The sequence below is a fragment of the Eurosta solidaginis genome, chromosome 4 (assembly GCF_040869045.1).
Source record: "Eurosta solidaginis isolate ZX-2024a chromosome 4, ASM4086904v1, whole genome shotgun sequence".
Lineage (NCBI taxonomy): Eukaryota > Metazoa > Arthropoda > Insecta > Diptera > Tephritidae > Eurosta > Eurosta solidaginis.
The window spans coordinates 20,844,493-20,865,308 of NC_090322.1; the positions used below are offsets into that span (position 1 = coordinate 20,844,493).

At 39.3% G+C, this 20,816-nt stretch overlaps 1 protein-coding gene across 1 annotated transcript in view; it reads right to left on the reverse strand.

The window, feature by feature from the left end:
• Positions 1 to 20,816, reverse strand: part of LOC137248423 (uncharacterized) — a 396,800-nt gene that overhangs the window by 361,475 nt on the left and 14,509 nt on the right. Inside the window, exons 3-4 of the mRNA XM_067779361.1 lie at positions 6,095 to 6,235; positions 5,721 to 6,011 (exon numbers count right to left, since the gene is read on the reverse strand). Coding sequence (XP_067635462.1) covers positions 5,721 to 6,011; positions 6,095 to 6,235 — 432 coding nt within the window. The remainder of the gene's footprint in view (positions 1 to 5,720; positions 6,012 to 6,094; positions 6,236 to 20,816) is intronic.

The window sequence follows — 20,816 nt, forward strand, 5'->3', positions numbered from 1 at the left end:
TAATGTTCGGTTACACCCGAACTTAACCTTCCTTACTTGTTATGTATAATATGCTAATCGCATACTTTATTATGTACCTGAATTATGAACTGCAGTATTTTCGTTTGTATTTTAAATAAAAAATATATTATATGGGTGAAAATAGGCCTCCAAGGGAACCGAACACCAAAAAAAAATCGGTAGCGCGCTTGTATTGCGACCCTTTGGGTGATGTGTAAAGGCGATATCGTAAGAAGCATAAGCTGCGAGTGACAACAAATTTATGTTAATATTATTTACATGTACATATTAATTTTCATTTCTATGCTTTTGTAAATATTATTTCTATGTATGATATACTAATTGCACACTTTATTTTAATGCACCTGAATTTTGAACTGTATTATTTTCGTTTGTATTTTATATAAAAGATATATTATATGGGTGAAAATAGGCCTCCAGGGGAACCGAAAAACCAAAAAAAATCGGTACCACGCCTAATTTGCAACGACGATGATCGTTTTGGAGACGATATCGTCAAACAGATTGAGGCAGTAAGTGGACCCAATTTTTTGTTTTTTTGAAAAAACTGTTATTCGTAAATATCTGAAAAACGTTACAATAGAATTAAAAATAACCTTGATTTTCGAAATCAGAGGGTGATTTTACATAGGAATTTCATAATAGCGTCTCTGGTGCAGAAAAAAATTGGAATTTGTGATCCAGTGTAATAAGAGTGCGCAATCAAGACATCGAAGTTGACAATCGTTGGGTCGTGCCATATTCACCGATACTGTCAAAAGTTTTTCAGGCTGACATAAATGTTGAGTACTGTAACTCAGTAAAGTCTATCAAATACATTTGTAAATATGTGAATAAAGGAAGTGATATGGCTGGTTTTAGAGTAGATGGCGAAAATAGAAATGATGAAATCACTCAATTTCAAATGGGGCAAGCAGTTTGGCGTATCTTTTCGTTTCCTTTGTACGAAAGACATCCTGTCCATTTGGCAGTTCATCTGGAGAATGGTCAACGAGTTTATTTTACTACTGAGAATGTACAGCAGAGAGCAGCACAACCACCAGCAACTACTTTCAGTTGTGTGAAATCGACACATTTGCCAGAAATTTGATATATGTTGATACCGCAATATTACACCTGGAATGTATCATCGAAAAAATTTCAACGGCGTAAACAAGGAACACCAGCTGATGGTCATCCAGGTATTTTCCAAACAGATGCCTAGGGCAGGATGTATACGGTATATCCCAACAATGCTGAATGTTTCTATTTGCGAATGTTGTTGGTAAACTTTCGAGGACCAAAATCATTTCAGGATTTAAGAACAGTTCACGGTCATTTTTGTCAGACATATCGCGAAGCATGTCAGCACTTGCATTTGTTAGAAGATGACACTCATTGGGACGCAACACTTCATGATGCATCGATTTCATCTCATCCACAGCAAATACGAATGCTATTTTCGATTATAATATCAACATGCATGCCATCGAATCCAATTGAATTGTGGAATAAATATAAAGATTACATGACTGAAGATATTTTAATTCGGATACGTCGTACAGCAATGGATCCTGATTTGCTGATTACATTGGAAATGTACAATGAAGCTTTGATAATAATTGAAGATATGTGTCTTGCGATTGCCAATAAAGCATTGGGGCAGTTAGCTTTGATTTCACCAAATCGTCCAATGCATGATTTATTTGATCGAGAGTTGCAGCGTGAACAATAATTCGATTGTGACGATTTACGTACATACATTTGTTCAATCCAACATCACCAAATTGAACAATCAACAAAAGGATATATATGACAAAATCATGCAAGCTGTTTCTGATAACACTGGTGGATTATATTTTTTGGATGCACCTGGCGGCACCGGAAAAACATTTGCGATTTCATTGATTTTAGCAACTATTCGATGGCAACAGAAAATTGCCTTGGCACTCGCTTCTTCTGGAATTGCTGCAACTTTATAGGATGGAGGACGAACAGCTCATTCAGCTTTAAAATTGCCATTGAATATACAGATGGTTTGTGCTCCAACCTGTAACATATCCAAAAATTCAGCGATGGCAAAAGTTTTGCAACAAGCAGCGGTCATTCTATGGGATGAGTGTACAATGGCAAACAAAAAATCATTGGAAGCATTAAATCGAACGACGCAAGATTTACGTGGAAACCGAAGGCTTTTTAGTGATGCTTTAATTCTATTGTCATGTATATGTTATTCCACGATCAAAACCGGCAGATGAGATCAATGCAGGTTTGAATTCTTCCCTTTTGTGGCGATACGTGAAAAAATTAACATTACACATAAACATGCGTGTTCATTTGCACAATTATCAGTTTGCAGAGCAGTTCTCGAAGCAATTGTTAGAGATCGGAAATGGCAAAATTCCAATCGACAAAACAAATGGTTTGATTACATTTGCAAACAATTTTTGTACAATTATCCAATCAAAAGTAGAATTAATTGAACGAGTGTTTCCAAATATTGTTCAAAATTACATGAATCACGATTGGTTGAGAGAACGCGCAATACTGGCACCAAAAAATGTACATGTCAATGAAATCAATCATCACATTCTGAAAAAATTGCCAGGTGTGGTGACAAAATATAAGTCAGTGGATAGCGCAATGAATCAAGATGATGCAGTGAATTATCCAGTTGAATGTTTGAATTCATTGGAACCGTCTGGTATGCCAATGCATTGTTTAAATTTGGACGTGGGCTCATCAGTTATTTTATTACGGAATTTAAATGCACCAAAATTGTGTAATGCAACAAGACTGAATGTAAAAAAGTTGATGACGAATTTAATTGAAGCAACAATACTGACCAGCAAAGCGAAATGTGAAATTGTGCTTGTACCGCGAATCCCACTGATACCAACAGATATGCCATTTGAATTTAAGCGTTTGCAATTTCCAGTGCGCCTGTCATTTGCTATGTCAGTCAACAAGGCGCAAGGACAAACGCTTCGAGTATGCGGATTGAATTTGGAGGAGCCGTGCTTTTCGCACGGACAGCTATACGTTGCCTGTTCCAGAGTAGGCATTCCAAATTGTTTGTTTATTCATATCCCAGATGGAAAAACGAAAAATGTAGTGTATCCAAATGTTTTTGAGTAAGAATCGAAATAAAGATTTAAAAAATTCTATGATATTTTATTCCTTTTCCAATATTTCTATTGGTGTAGCGAAGTACACCGGGATCCCGCTAGTGATGATTATAAATCTTAATTATTCAATATAGAAAGTTCGAATATAAAAGAGTGGCTTTACTTGCTTTTTTCGCTGCAAAATTTTTATAATAATATGTTGTGTTGTGGTGTATCTCTTTCCATTGTATCTGAAAAATCCCTATTGCCAAAATGGCAGCCATGTTCATTGTTCATACTCTTGTTTAAGAAAACTCGATGCAGATGAATCAGTACAACACATCACAAATACATTTCTTCATTACTTTTTTTTAAATTTTTTTATTCTTCTAGGCATCAGAGTAAACAAGTTAGTAAGTGTGTAGGAACAACAATTTTCGGGACGCTGGTGAATATATTCGTTGAACTCGAAGGATCCATGAGTTAGGCTACCAAATAGTTGTAGCGATATTGATTCGAAAACAGGTGGGCGAATGTTTCTAATGTTGACTTGATCCGTATTTCGAAGAAACATTGTATATGTAAACCTTATGGCTATTAGATTTGGTAGTCGTAAATTTGAAAGTTGAATGGCAACAGTCAACGATTCTGTATATTCGTTTTCCCAATAAGTGATTTCTCGTCGTAAAAGAAGATTGAACACGTGTCGCCGAGCCGTTGTTTGTTGGGACAGTTGTGTAATGAACAGATATTGTAAATTTTCAGAAGGGAGCGACCTTTGAAAAGAACCAGTTGAAATTTGCGAAATGTCGGGTTTTCATTTCGAGAAATCTAAAATATTGACCGAAATAATGCATCAGCGCTTCGTCGTAAAAAATGCTATGAACTCGATACTCTTGAATTCTTGTTGCCAAAATCCCAGCCAAAAATTAGTTTGTCGATGCGAAATGTATGACATCTTCATCAGAATGCAGTCAGTCAGCAATTTCCAAGATTATTTCAACTGTATTCATGGTTGTTTCTGAAGAAAAGCAACACAATTCTATTACAATGATGTTTCTTTGACACAACAAAATCACACTTAATAAATTTAGTGGGACATTACTCACCAAATTGAAGCACAGCATATACCGAATTTACATAAATCCAGTTCATTTTTTTTCACAGTTTTTATAAAAAAAAAAAAAACAAAACAAATAACTCCCTTTTTTCGTTTGGTTTTCACTTGAGAAATGCCGAACGTCAAATTATAATTCTAGAAACGTCAATTCCATTGAATAATGCAAAATGGAAATAAGCACCACCTATTCCATTTCATGAAATAACGCAAATATGCAAATAAGCACCATCTATTGGTATGAAACGTAGCCGTAGCTTGGTATGATATATCTCATGACTCGACCAAATTCAATCAAACTACAGAAACCATCTACATGATAGCCCAAATGTACCGTAGAAATTTGGTTGAATTTGGTGGAGCCGGTCTCAAGTTATAAGGTAACACCAAAAATGTGCACTTATTTTTATATATATAGAAGATTCAATTTATCAGAAATGTAATAAAATGTTACCAAATAACTAGAAATTATTATTTGAAACAATATGTGACTGTTAAAAGAGAATTTTATTTCTACGTAACAATAAAATAGTATAAATAGTAAATATTCTGTGTTAATTTTATTGTCAGTTCTTAGTCCACAAATCATTTAGTTGATGTGGCAAAAATTTTTTTTGATGTAATCCATCAATAATGATTCATGAATGAGTTAATCAAATGTATTAGTGGATTTTCTCTCTACGGCCCTGTCTATAGACACGATATTTTGTAGGTGGGTATGTATGTACCTATATGCCTAGATAAGCGCTCACTATATATCGTTACATTCATCAATGTACTTGTATGTACAAAATAATCAGTGCATAGCCATAACGTAATCCAAAATAGTGGATATATTTTTTTTTTGGATATAACAAAATTGGCTAGACTTAAGGATGAAACCATAAAGGATCTTTGCTGAATGAAAGCTTTTGGGGACGCCAACCTATTAATCCAACATTTTTTTACATATTGTCTGGGCAATTAGAAAAACGGCCCTTTTCGATCCCACATTATTTATATAATGAGTGTATTAAAATATGCACATGTGTGTATACTTACCAGAGAATATGTTTAGATCAACGCTCATCGATAAGCGCTTTAAGTAAAAAGTGCTAAGTCAGGAGAAAAAATTTGTTTTGAGTGCGGAAATTGTGCTAAATAAAATAGCTGCTGGGTTAGCATACATGATTTTTATTTATCTTTTTCAAAGCTTCTACACTCAAAAGTATTGCAACTAAGGTATCCGCATTCACAGTTTTGAAAAAAAGGTTATTTCAAAAATTATTCATTTTTTTCGTCTCCTGTAAAATTCGTAAAAAGTGACTTAGCACATTTTCATATTAAGCTAACGATATTTCCTTAATCCGATCCATCATTTAAGAGATATTGCGATGTAAAAAATTGTTTTACATCACGGATCGTATAACACGATACCGGCCTGGATTCCGCGCTTTACGGAGTAATTAACCTTAATATAAGATCACAGTCTACGGAGTTTATGAATGCCATTTTACCTGTTCACTTTTAATTTAGCCTCTTCTTCCCTTAAAGCTGCCATATTTCGCTCACGCGTCTCTGGATCTTCGTCTTTGTGCGTAATTGAGTGTAGTCGTAGCTCCGAAGCATAACGAAAAGCTAAGGGACAAAACTTACATCTGTGAATATTATCACCCAGATGATGTACACGTAAATGCGTATTCAGCGCCCTTTTTGTAGGAAAGCAGCGTTCGCAGTATTTGCATTTATATGGTTTTTCACCGGTATGAGTACGCATATGCTGGCTTAGGGCCGCAGCTTGTACAAATCTATGTATATAATACAGACAGAAAATAAAGTTTGAAAAAATTTGGTGAAATATATTAGGCCGATGTTTTTCATGATAACTTACCGCTTTTCACAAAAATCACATTTATGGGGCTTTTCGCCGCTATGAAATAGTTTATGCCTATTTAACTCCCATGTTGTTTTAAAATGTTTGCCGCAAACATCGCACGGGTATTGGTAGTTCTTGTCACGTATGTTTTTGTATCTACAAAAGAAAAACACAGGTGATCAAGTTTTTTTTTTTTTTTTTGATATTAAAAGGAAACGAGGATTTGAGTTTTGTAACTAAACTAGCAATTTTTTGGCTTCTAAAAGTCGAGTATGTTCAAATTTAAACACGGTCTTAAAACTTTTTAGTATTTTTAGACCCACTTGCAGAATGGCGATTTTTTTTAGGTCAGAGCTAATTTCAAAAATGTGTCAAAAATGTATGAGTTCAACCCCTCATGCTAGGTTAAGTCTGAGTTAAAAACTTAACTTAAGGAAACTTAAGGAACATCTTCGGCTTATACCCGAACCCTCTCTCAGCAAAAATACAGTTTTTCAAGAGCAAAAACCCCGTCTTGACAGCTATATTATGAATTGATAAAAATATGAAGTATAGCAGTTGGTGATGAAAAATCGCTTTGTGTATTCAAGCTCAGTTTAATATATTTTATTAGTCAGATTGAGCTTTTTGTTATTGGAATTAAAATTATTTTCTTAAAAAAAATATTGTTAAAAAAGTCTTTGCAGAGCAAAGAAAATATTAGTTTTTGGACGTATCGTTTATTTTCAATCATATTTTGAACACGACGCCTTGTAAAATTGCGAAAATTTTCCTTTCCCTTCTTCATTTTCTTTTATTTTTTCTTTTCCCTTCTCGTCTCTTCTCTCTACTTTCTTTTCTTTTTTAACTTTCCTTCGTTTCGTTCCCTTTTCATTCCTTTCCTTTCGTTTCCTTTACTTTCGCTTGCTTCCATTTTCTTTCCGCCTTTTCCATTCTTTCAATTTCTTTGCCATTCATTTCCTATCCTTTCCCTGTTGTTGTTGTTGTTGTTGTTGTTGTAGCAGTGCTTCGCCCCACCTAACAGCCGTGACCGATCACAAATTGTCATCAATATCCTCTAACGGGAGTCCAAGGAAACTTGCTGTTTCAACAGGGGTGGACCATAAGGAAAGGGGTGTTAGAGGCGTTGGTTCCACATTACAATTAAAGAGATTGGTTGGTGTCATGTGGGGACACATTGCAAGCGGGGCATACATTTTGTATGTCGGGGTTGATTCTGGATAGGTAAGAGTTTAACCTGTTACAGTATCCAGAACGAAGTTGAGCAAGAGTGACACGCGTTTCCCTGGTGAGTATGCGTTCCTCTTCCGCGAGTTTTTTATACTTTTCTTTGAGTACTCGATTCACCGGGCAATTCCCGGCATAAAGGTCCGACGCCTGTTTGTGGAGCTCACCAAGGACCTGCTTGTGTTTTTTCGCTTCATACGGATGCGTTCTCAGGTGCCGTATTTCCTCAAAGTGCTTACGGAGATGACTCCTTAAGCCCCTAGGCGGTGCTGATTCATCAATCAGATGTCTGTTGGGATGCTCAGGTTTCTGGGTATTCAACAGGAACTGTTTGGTCAGCATCTCATTTCTCTCCCTGATGGGTAGTATTCTCGCCTCATTATGCAGATGGTGTTCTGGGGACATAAGACAGCCCGTGGCAATTCTGAGAGCAGTATTTTGGCAGGTCTGTAGCTTCTTCCAGTGGGTAATTTTTAGGCTTGGCGACCATATGGGTGACGCGTAGCACGTAATCGGCTGGTTAATTGCTTTGTATGTAGTCATGAGCGTTTCTTTATCTTTTCCCCAGGTAGTGCCAGCGAGGGATTTGAGGATTTTGTTACGGCTCTGAATTCTCGGAACAATTGCGGCTGCGTGCTCACCAAAATGTAGATCCTGATCAAACGTCACACCCAAGATTTTGGGGTGTAGGACAGTCGGTAGCGTAGTGTCATCGACGTGGATGTTCAAAATGGTCGACATTTGGGACGTCCATGTTGTAAATAAGGTCGCGGAAGATTTAGTCGGTGATAATGCCAGGTTTCGCGAGGCGAAAAAACTGGAGAAATCCTTCCCCTCTTTTTCCTTTATTTTTATTTTTTTTAATTTTATTTTAGTTTATTTCATTTTGTTTTAGCTATTGATGTTAGAAAAAAATAAAAGGAATTGTATAAAGCAAATGAGTATCTCGCTAGTTAAAAACATGTTATTTTATTTTAATTTTTTTTATTTTATACATTTGTAAATTTTAGTGAATTTTAGTTATTTTATTAAATTATTATACTTTATTATGATAGAAAAATTCAAAAGATTTAAATATATCAGTGTCATTAGACCTATTCCTAGACCGCGAAAGATTTCATCAGATGTCTTTATATCTTTTAAATTAGTAATTTGATTCTCCCCATTGTAAATCTCAACAAGTAGCGCAACTAACAGCTGATCGCTCAAAATTTGCACACCCACAAACATCACTAATGGCCATATTACGAAAATCTTTCAGAAAATTCAAGATACATTTTTAAACAGCCATAAACTGTGATAATTTTGGAATATATAGCACTTAGGACACCTTATTAGCAGTAATTAAGAGAAACTATTTGCTTATATTCAAGTATTTAGTTATTCTTTCTAAATTTATCTATAATATTGAAACATAGATTGAAGGTATATTGATGCAGCGCAACTCTGCGCTTCCTGGTTCTTCATTCCACTCCATTCGACTGTTTTCCACTCTATTCGTAACATAACCTCAATTTAAGCCGCCAAACTATGTATATAGTAAACAATGATCCTCCCCGTGCTGAGATTCGATTTCGAGTTGTATTTTTAATCCCGCAGCCCAGGCATTGAGTAAAAAAAAAATATTGGTAGTGTATAAGATGAAAATACATTAAAATCCACGGTCTATCTTATTTTAGTTTATTGTTTTATTTTTTATTTTATGTAGCGTGCTCCGCCTATCACCCCGTGTGCCCTGGGTTCGCACCCCGGGCAAAGCAACATCAAAATTTTAGAAATAAGGTTTTTCAATTAGAAGAAAATTTTTCTAAGCGGGGTCGCCCCTCGGCAGTGTTTGGCAAGCCCTCCTGGTGCATTTCTGCCATGAAAAGCTCTCAGTGAAAACTCAGATGCCATTCGAAGTCGGCATAAAACATGTATGTCCCGTCCGGCCAATTTGTAGGGAAAATCAAGAGGAGCACGACGCGAAGAGAAGCTCGGCCTTAGATCTCTTCGGAGGTTATCGCGCCTTACATTTATTTTTATTTTAATTTTATTTTATTAACTAACAAAGTAGTACACAGAATGGTTGCAACCAACAAAGTGAATAAATATTCCAACTTAAATATTCCGTTGTTGTTGGAGCAGTGCATTCGTCCACATTTTCCGGCGGAGTCCACAACTCTAGCGAGAGAACTTGACCTTATAAGATAGCAAGACCCCGGCTATCCCAAATGTCGACCAATTTGAACATCCACGTCGATGGCACTACGCTACAGACTGTCTTACACCCCAAAATCTTGGGTGTGACGTTTGATCAGGATCTACATTTTGGTGAGCATGCAGCCGCAATTGTACCAAAAATCCAAAGCCGTAATAAAATCCTCAAATCTCTTGCAGTACTTGGGGAAAAGACAAAGAAACGCTCATTACCACTTACAAAGCAATTGGCCTGCCGATTGCATGCTACGCGTCCCCTATATGGTCGCCAAGCCTAAAAACTACTCACTGGAAGAAGCTACAGGCCAACCAAAATACTGCTCTCAGAACCGCCATCTACATAAAGGGGCAAGAGTACTCCCCATCAGGGAGAGAAATGAGATGCTAACCAAACAGTTCCTCTTGAATACCCAGAAACCTGGGCATACCAGCAGATATCTAATTGATGAGCCAACACCGCCCAGGGGCTTAAGGAGTCACCTCCGTAAGCATTATGCGGAAATACGGCACCTGAGAACTCAGCCGTATGAAGCCAAAAAACACAAGCAGGTCCTCAGTGAACTCCACAAACAGGCGTCGGAGCTTTATGCCAGGAATTGCGCGGTGAATCCAGTACTCAAAGAACAGTACCCAAAACGCGAGTCACTCTAGCTCAACTTCGATCCGAATACTGTAACAGGTTAAACTCTTACCTATCCAGAATCAACCCCGACATACAAAATGTATGCCCTGCTTGCAATGTGTCCCCACATGACAACCATCTCTTTAATTGTAATGTGGAACCAACGCCTCTAACACCCCTCTCAGTATGGTCCACCTCTGTTGAAACAGCAAGTTTCCTTGAACTCGCGTTAGAGGATATTGATGACAATTTGTGATCGGTCGCGCCTATTGGATGAGGCAAAGCACTGCTACAACAACAACCCCGGCAACCCCCAATAAGTAGCCAAGACACTTGAAGCCATTCTGCTTCCCTATTTCACTGCAAATTTGCGTCTCGCCAATCATCAGCATGGCTTTCCAAAATTACGTAGCACTACCACTGCGCTAAACGCCATTAACACACAAATAAATTGTGGATTAAATCAAAACCCCACCATAGGACAGTACTCATTGCGTTAGACCTGTCAAAATCTTTTGACACGGTCAACCACGGCGCGTTACTGCAAGACCTGAAAGGGTCCTCCCTTCCCCCAAGTCTCAAAAGGTGGACCGCAAATTATGTCTGGTCGGCAAGCATCGGTGCAACTCAGGAAAATAACATCCAAACCAAGAAGAATTAAACAAGCGGTACCACTACCTTCACCACCATAAGGAGTCACTATCATTTCCTGCGCCGATGACCGCACAATAATGGCCACAGGCCGAGGTCCACACATCGATGAGCTTTGTAATAAAATAAACAGTTATCTCCCTGATCTCTCCAGTTTCTTCGCGAAACCTGACATTGTCATCGACCAAATCATCGGCGACCTTATTAACAACATGGACGCGCCAAATGTTGACCATGTTGAACATCCACGTCAATGGCATTACGCTACCGACTGTCTTACACCCAAAAATCTATTCCTTCCACTACTTTGGAAGCAGTTGAGCACCCTTGTGCCAACCATCCACTTTTATTGTAGCTTTAAGATCCCCCTCGAAGCGCAGATAGGGAATCAGGTAGTCTTTTCGTCCTGTAATTGATGACGCTATACCACTATGGCCGTATGGTCCGCGCTCAAGGTGGCCCGAGGCACTGAGCCTGGTTCTAGTTGTTAACGCTATGTTATGCTACCAGGTCTACAGGTGGAATGTGCAGAATGGCATACAGTGCAACCGTCGGGGTTGTTTTCAGGGCTCCCCAATGCTAAGCAATGATAGGCTGAATACCCAATCTAATTTTTTGAGGTAGGTTGTTTTTTGTGTGGCTTTGCACCAAACAAGAACACCATAGTATAGAATGGGGCTTACAATCGCTTTAAAACCCCAATGAGAAAGAGAGGGTGTAAAGCCCACGTACACCCCAACATTCTTTTACATGCATAAAGTGCCGCTGAGGCCTTCTTCGCCCTCTCCTCCACGTTGAGCTTCCATGACAGTTTACTGTCTAGGATGATTCCTATATATTTTGTGCAAGGTTTCTCCTGTGGGGTCACCCCTCCTAACTTAGGCCTGGTTCAATTTTGGACCTTGTACCCCTTTGTAAACAATTCCATATCCGTCTTCTCTGCGTTGGCTGTCAACACGACATTAGATGCCCAGGCATGAATATCCCGAAGCGCCCGATCCATCAAAGAGCTAATCGTTGGAAGGCACTTTCCACTTATGAAAATTGCAACGTCATCTGCATAAGACGTAAGTATTACGGATCCTTCATAGAATCGCCTGAGCAGTTGGTCGATGGCCAGCATATAAATCCCTATTGTGATGAAATCTTCCTGCAATTTAACATGCAGCAGGCTGGATGTACTATAATGTAATTAAGACCATCCATAATCGCCCATTTAGAAATATTTTTGAAAGCATCGGCAATGTCTAAGAAGACTGCTAGAGCATATTCCTTACATTCCAGGGCTTTCTCTATGCTTATTACAACCAATGTCTACCGACTTGCCTTTGGTGTGCGCATGTTATGTTGTTAAGATTAAAACTGTAAGCACTTTTTTTAAGTAGTCGGGGTCTTTACCATCAGCATAACGTCCAAGTTTAGATTCCTAGTGTGAAGGTCTCTAGGGTCTGGTTATCTCCCTAGGTCACGTTCTCTTGCTAGGTTTGCAGCTTCGGCCGGGAAGTGTAGTTTGATTTTCGACCGGCCGAAATAAATAGTGTCGAAGCTGAACTGATGGCTTTCTTTAACAAGAACTTAGCACATGTGATATATATAAAATCCCACTTTTATATGAGAAGCAACAGCAAATCATTCATGAAGGTTTACAAATCATAGCACGTTCGACGAAGGCGACCTTTTGAATTGCCTTAATGTGTTTTTTTACTCAAAATATTTTAATTATTTTGGGGCTGAACACTTTTTTTTTTTGATTATTAGTTTATTGGTTAAAGCTTAAGCTTAATAAAACACCAAGTTATCCCTCCATTGCTGTTGATACATAACACCAGGTTATATATTCAGAAGTTTGCTGTCTTTAAATTGTTGTACAGTTGCTCCACCAACACACAGGTAATACACTGAGGCCAGAACCATTTGCGTAGGTTTCTGCGTAATTGAGGTTATTATATATTTACATTTAATGGTTTACTCCAAGTACCAGAAATTATATTTAGATTTAATGGTTTACTCCAAGTACCAGCAATTTTTAGTTTTTTAAATGTTTTTAATTTAATTTTTTGTCATTTCGATTCCCGCACTATCCGCCATTTTCTTCTCTACCACATGAATAGCGTCCTTTTATAGCACGCGGCATGGTGGAATCACCAGGTGAAGTAAATAAAAAGAGATAGAAGATGTACGCTATCTGAAACGGTAGGGATCTATTTTCAACGGTTAGAAGAGGGTAAAATGCTTACCCGCTTTGGAAAAGTAGGAGTAGAAAAATAAATGCCTTGCTACGAAGGCCATTACAGACTGTTTTTTTCAGCATATCAGTGCAACCTAATGCCAATATAAAAAGGGATACACAGGACCAGCGCGAGCTTATATTACTTTAGGCATCGAATAGAATTAAAAACTTAAACTGCGATGAGTAGTAAAATTCAATAATGTGTCTAAAGTAAACTGACCTCAACTTCAACTGCAGTTGAAGCTTTTATCGAAAAACCGGACATAAGTGGGAGAGGTGTTATCCATTATATAGTTGAACTGTAGGAACTCAGCGCACTTAAATGGGTTTCGGGTTTGATGAAAAGTTTTACAGTCACACTTGGAAGTGATCGTAATACTTTTAAATGTGTTTCGATCTCTAAAAATTCATTGTTCTTTCCATCTCCTCTGTTGATTTGACATTGAGAGTCGGAAGTAAAACATACGACCTTCTAATATATTGTGACGAAGATTAGTGACACTAAGTGACACGGCGACCACCGTGGTGTGATGGTAGCGTGCTCCGCCTATCACACCGTATGCCCTGGGTTCAACTCCCGGGCAAAGCAACATCTAAATTTTAGAAATAAGATTTTTCAATTAGAAGAAATTTTTCTAAGCGGGGTCGCCCCTCGGCAGTGTCTGGCAAGCGCTCCGATTGTATTTCTGCCATGAAAAGCTCTCAGTGAAAACTCATCTGCCTTGCAGATGCCGTTCGGAGTCGGCATAAAACATGTAGGTCCCGTCCGGCCAATTTGTAGGGAAAAATCAAGAGGAGCACGACGCAAATTGGAAGAGAAGCTCGGCCTTAGATCTCTTCGGAGGTTATCGGGCCTTACATTTATTTTTTTTTTAAGTGATACATCACTAGTCTGATGCTAAGTAAATGAAGTCACAACAACAATAAAGCAGACAGTCACTTGTATCTACATAAACGAATCAATCATTATGTCTACACATATGTACTTACACGCAGCGGAGAAGCAACGCACAACCACATGCATATATCTGAGATAATCCCGAAGGTATGAATGAGAGAAGCTATAAAATCGTGCATCTGTAGTTACAGCTGAGTAAATTTATAGCTGATAACTAACTGGTAAGTTCTGGAAATAGAAGCGCCTAGAGATATGCCGGTGATGAAACCGAACAGTATAAAAGGCAGCAACAGTAGAGGCACGACAATCAGTTTGATTTAAGCAAGCTATTGGTTGTGAATTATCAGTGTTATTATGAAGTACTTAAATAAAGGGAATTTTGCATTACTGAATATTGGAGTCATTTATTCAACAGTTTAGCGATACGGACGTTAGTAGAAGGTTGCAAATAAGAGGAATTACAGTAAATTCGGTACAATATTGTTACGAATATTAGCAAAACTAAGGAGTGCTGCCGTCTCTAAGCCGATGCTAAGCAGTGACGTGAATGCACATCAATAATTCAATCATTATGTATCTACATAAACGAAACAATAACTGCGTCTACATACATGTACCATGTACGTATACGAGCAGCGGAGAGTCAATGCACTAACACATGCATATATCTGAGATACTCCTATAAGTATGCAATGAGAAAAACTATAAAATTGTGCAATTGTAGTTACAGCTGAGAAGTTTGAGAGCTGCTGGACTAGTAGATTGTGGAAGCGCCTAGAAGCTGCGAAGGTTGAAATCAAAGAGTATAAAAGGCGACAATTTTAGAGGCGCTGGAATTCAGTTTGATTTGAGTTGTCAAGCAGTTACGACTAAGATGATATCTAGCGAGCAATAGCAGTATTATTTTGAAAGTCAGTTTCATTTAAGCTATCAGTTTGGTTATTAAGCTATTCGTTGCACAGTTTGAGGGTTATTGTGAAGTATTTTAATTATGGCCATTTTTCCATTATTCAATATTGGAGTTATTTATTCAACAGTTTAGTGATTCGAACTTAGCAGAGGATTGCAAATAAGAGGATTTGCAAGTAAATTCGTTACAATTGGTGTCAGAAGAGGAATTGTTGAATAAATTCCGGAGGACAACAAGGACATGGCAAAGTTCAGTGAATTGAAGATCCAGCAACTGAAGAAGGAGTTGGAGAGCCGTGGATTGAATACAAGCGGCGTTAAACTCGAACTTCAGGCACGGCTACGAGAGGCAATGGAAGCAGAAGGAATTGATGTGGACGAGTATGTCTTTTATCCTGATGGGGACGAGACAACATCGCAGACAATTACCAGCACAGACTTGAACATGATATTGGCTGCAATAACTGCTCAAACATCGACAGTAACATCCAAGATGGAAGCGCAAGAGGCACGTATAACAGAAATGTCATCGCAAATATCCACCAACATGTCATCTCAGCTTGAATCGCAGGAGACACGCATAACATATAAGATTGAAGCACAAGAAACGCGTATGTTAGAAATGTCGACACAGATTACATCCAATATGGCATCCCAACTGGAATCGCAGGAGACACGCATAACATCCAAGATGGAAGAACAAGAGGAGCGCTTATCATTGCAGGTGGCACAAATGTCTTCACAGTTAGAAGCACAGGAAGCAAGGGTAACATCAAAGCTGGAAGCGCAGGATGCAAAAATCGCTCAATTTCAGGCAGAAGTCGATGATTTGAAGGGTCGTATGGAGCAGTTACAACTAAATCGCCCAGCTGTTTCAGCGAGTAATCCAAAGGTAAAAACACCATCCTTTGACGGGTCTGTTCCTTTCCAGGTCTTTAAGCTACAGTTTGAGAAGACCGCAACAGTGAACAACTGGAATACTGAAGATAAAGTTGCTGCACTCTTCGTAGCATTGAAAGAACCAGCTGCCGAAATCTTACAGAATATTCCAGAGTACGAACGGAACAGCTATGAAGCACTGATGGCCGCTGTCGAGAGAAGTTATGGAAGCGAGCATAGAAAACAGATATTCCAAATTGAGTTGCAAAAGCGCCACCAAAGAGCGAATGAGACTTTGCAGGAGTTTGCCTCGGATGTTGAAAGGTTGGCATATTTGGCAAATGCGGACGCACCGTGGAGTACACCGAGAGGGTAAAAATCCAGTTTTATAAATGGCATACGGGACGTAGAAACGAAGCGAGCGACATATGCAAACCCAAAACCCACATTCGCAGAAACGGTATCCTATGCACTGACTCAAGAAACAGCGTCGCTATTGAGTAAACCAGCATACAAAGCTCATCGTGTGGAAGTGGAAAGACCAGATTGGGTAGACACAATTTTGGAAGCACTGAAGGGATCACAACAGAAAAATGCCGGAGTTATTAAATGTTTCAAGTGCGGCAACCCAGGTCATATTGCACGACATTGCAACACCAACCCTAACAGTTCCAACAATGTGGGTGGTCGTAAACGCAGAGCTGAAGGAGATGAGCAAATCTCCAAGCCCCCTCAATCGTTAAACTAGAGAGAGTCAGCCGCAAGGGGCGACAGCTGGCTCCCTCAATTGAATGCCCCATAATCTCTATCTCGCAAATTGGAAGAAGTCAAGCAATCTTACTGTCGGAGAACATGTGGGTGGAAAGGAACGGTTACTGACTGTAGATACGGGTGCATCCCATTCCATCATTCGATCAGATTTAGTCAACAAGAAAATAAGACCATTGCTTGGAGCAAGATTACGTACAACCACGGGAGAGGACACCCAGGTAATTGGAGAAGTAGAATGTGAAGTAGCAATTGGAAACGTCACGGTACTACACAATTTTATAGTGGCAGGTATTGTTGATGAAATCATAATTGGAGTGGACTTCTTAATCAACCAAGGCATAAAAATCGATATGCAAAGCAAGACGATGCGATATAAGAACATGGATGTGCCACTTAATTTCGGCTACGAGAGAGGCTACAGCAGTAAACGAGTGCTGGTGGAAGAGAGTCAGCAAATACCACCAAAATCAGAAGCAGTCATCTGGGCAAAGGTTGATGGAGATTGTGGGACAAACAAATTGTGGGTTGTCGAAGCAGCAAAGAAATCAGCACTGAACATACTTGTAGGAAAAACCCTGGCTATGACAAAACAAGATGGACGTATTCCGGTAAGAGTACTCAATGAGTTCAAGTCACCATTCAATTTGACCAAAGGAGCTATTTTGGGAAGATGCCAAGAGGCCGAAGTAGTTATTAACTGTGAACAGCTCCAGGAACACGTTTCATCTAGTAATACTGATCTTTCAAATGATATCACGGCATGGACGCATGGGCTAAAGGAAGCCTGTCAGAGTAAGGCAAAACAACTGCTCATAAAGTACGCGAACATATTTGACCAGGATGGTTCCAAACCAGGCCGCACCAATGTTGTGAAACACCAAATTGACACTGGAGATGCGAGGCCGATCCGTCAAGCTCCACGTATTGTTCCACTGGCGAAGCGGGAAGTTGTGAGTCAAATCGTACAAGAAATTAGTGACACCGGCGTCATCGAACCATCAGCTAGTCCATGGAGCTCACCGGTAGTACTTGTAAAGAAGGTTGGAAAAATGAGGTTTTGCGTGGACTACCGGAAGTTGAATGACGTTACGAAAAAGGATAGCTACCCGTTGCCAAGAATTGACGACACTCTGGACTCGCTATCTGGTACGAAATGGTTTTCCACACTGGAATTGAAAAGCGGCTACTGGCAAGTTGAGGTGAAGGAGGAAGATAAAGAGAAAACAGCCTTCAGTGTCGGTGATGGTCTTTGGCAATTTACAGTGATGCCTTTTGGACTTTGTAATGCACCAGCTACTTTTGAGAGACTCATGGATCAGGTACTGAAAGGACTACATTGGAAAACATGCTTGGTGTACCTGGACGACATCATCGTATTGGGCAAGAATTTTGATGAACATCTTAAGAACTTGGAGGAAGTTTTCCAGAGAATAGCTGGCGCTGGTCTGAAGTTAAGTCCCAAAAAGTGTACGCTGTTTCAAAAGGAAGTAAATTATTTGGGCCACAAGGTAACGACAAAAGGTGTCTGTACAGCGAATGAAAAGATAGAGGCAGTAAAGGATTGGCCAAGACCACAGAATCTGCATGAATTGAGAAGTTTCCTTGGGCTGTGCACATATTACCGCCGATTTGTACCAAATTTTGCCAGCGTAGCCCATAGTCTCCACGAGCTAACAAGAAAAAATAAAGCTTTTGAATGGAAGAAGGAGCAAGAAGTAGCTTTCCAAACATTGAAAGAGCGGTTGTGCACTGCCCCAATGTTGGCATACCCGATTCCAGCAACAACGTTTATTCTAGATACAGATGCGAGCGGATATGCTATAGGAAGCGTTTTATCACAACTGGTGGATGGACAAGAGAAGGTAGTTGCATATTACAGCCGTTCAATTGGAAAACCAGAGAGGAACTATTGCGTTACACGGAGAGAGCTGTTGGCATTGGTAGAGTGCATTAAACATTTTCACAAATACCTCTACGGCCAGCGATTCCGTGTCAGGACAGATCACGCAGCGTTGAAATGGCTTCTGCAGTTCCGTAATCCGGAAGGACAATTGGCACGGTGGATCGAGCGACTATAAAGCTATGACTTTTCCATTGAGCATCGAAAAGGTAGTACCCATGGAAATGCTGATGCAATGTCACGAAGACCATGTAGTCTGGAATGCAAGCACTGCTCAAAGGCCGAGGCTAAAGAAGACATTATAGATGTCCGGCTAATGACTATAACGTGTACGGATGAATGGGACAAGGAACAACTAAGAAAGTGTCAGCTAGAAGATACAGATCTGTCACATGTTATGCAAGGGCTCGAACGAAACGAAAGACCAAGCAGAGAGGAGATGTCAGCAGAGAGTCCCATTGCGAAGTCATATTGGGCAAAGTGGAACAGTTTAGAATTGATATCCGGTTGCTTGCATCGAGTATGGGAGAGTGAGGATGGTCAATGCAAGAAGAAACTGATAGTTGTTCCCAGGAAGAGGATTCCTGACGTGCTCAGCAAGTTGCACAATGGTCCAAGTGGAGGTCATCTTGGAATCACGAAGACACTCGAGAAAATTAAGCAGAGATTGAATTGGGTTGGTTGCCGTCAGTCGGTCAACGAGTGGATTGCCAGCTGCGAGGTATGCAACAGAGCGAAGGGCCCAAAACCCGAAGTCATGCCCAGATGAAGCAGTATATTTCAGGTGCACCATTTGAAAGGATCGCCATGGATGTCGCAGGTCCATTTCCTACTAGCAACCTCGGAAACAAATACGTACTGGTGGTTATGGATTATTTCAGTAAATGGCCAGAGGTATACCCAATCCCAAACCAAGAAGCAGAAACAGTAGCAGAAGTGGTTAAAAACGAATGGCTTGCAAGGTATGGTGTACCAATGGAGTTACATTCTGACCAAGGCAGGAATTTTGAATCAGCTGTGTTCCAAGAAATGTGCAAGAAGTTGGGCATTCGAAAAACACGGACAACTGCATTGCATCCTCAGTCCGATGGTAGGGTGGAACGCTTCAATAGAACATTGGAGGAGCATTTAAGGAAAGTAGTAGACAAGTACCATAAGGACTGGGATACACACATATCATTATTCTTGATGGCCTACCGATCGGCAGTACATGACACAATGGGCCAAACTCCCGCAAAGGTAATTTTTGGCAATTAAGAGCGCGAAGGTTGGCTTTTCCACTGTATGATGTGGTGGAAAAGGAAATAAACAGGCAAGTGGAAGAGGGGCTTCTTGTGAAAGTTGAACAGAGTGAATGGGCAATACCTTTAGTAGTAATACCAAAGAAACAGGGTGGCGTACGGATTTGCGGGGATTACAAGGTTACCCTTAATCCAGCTTTGGTAGTGGACAAGCACCCATTGCCCACAATCAATGAGTTGATTTGTGGGGAAAACGAACTTGACGCGACGACGTTAAAAAACGAAGTGGGGCTGAAAACTTAAAAAATAAAATCCAGCCCTTCTTATTTATAATTTTTCAAACATAAAAAAATTATCCGTCAAATAAACATCAATTGGATGCAGTGTAGGTCAAAGTTGAAATTAAATAAATTTCAACATTTAAAGCTTGACATGGAGAGTAGTGAAAATGATATTGCATATTTGATTAGGTTTACCAAAATTTTGCCAGTATAAAAAGTTGTTACCCACTTTAAATAAAAATACCAAAAGGACAATAATTATTTTTGGAATTTTATAGTTAAGCACGGTATCGAGATCATAATGCACGAAAACCGCATCTTTAACGAAATTTTGTGAAGAAAATGATAAATAAAAAAGCAAAATTGATATTTTTAAATAAAATTACTTCAAGCATGCCGACAAGGTGACAATAAAAATTTGTTGAGCGTTTTCTTATGATCTGGGACCGTATCGTGTATTACGATCAAGTATCGAAACACGCTTTCACTCAAACAATAAATATGATTTTGTCAAACAATTGGTAAAAATTAGAATGAATTGTAGCCACTATTTAGCATATTTCCTTGATCCGATTCACAATTTAAGAGATATTGCGATGTGAAAAATTGTTTTCGATCACGGATCGTATAACACGATACCGACCCTGGGTTCTACGCTTTACGGAGTAATTAACCTTAATATAAGATCACAGTCTAAGGAGTTTATGAATGCCATTTTACCTCTTAATATTTAATTTACCCTCTTCTTCCCTTAAAGCCGCCATATTTCGCTCACGCGTCTCTGGATCTTCGTCTTTATACGTAGTTGAGTGGAACCGTAGCTCCGAAGCCAAACGAAAAGCTAAGGGACAAAACTTACACCTGTGTATATTATCACCCAGATTATGTGCACGTAAATGCTCATTCAGTGCCCTTTTTGTAGCAAAGCA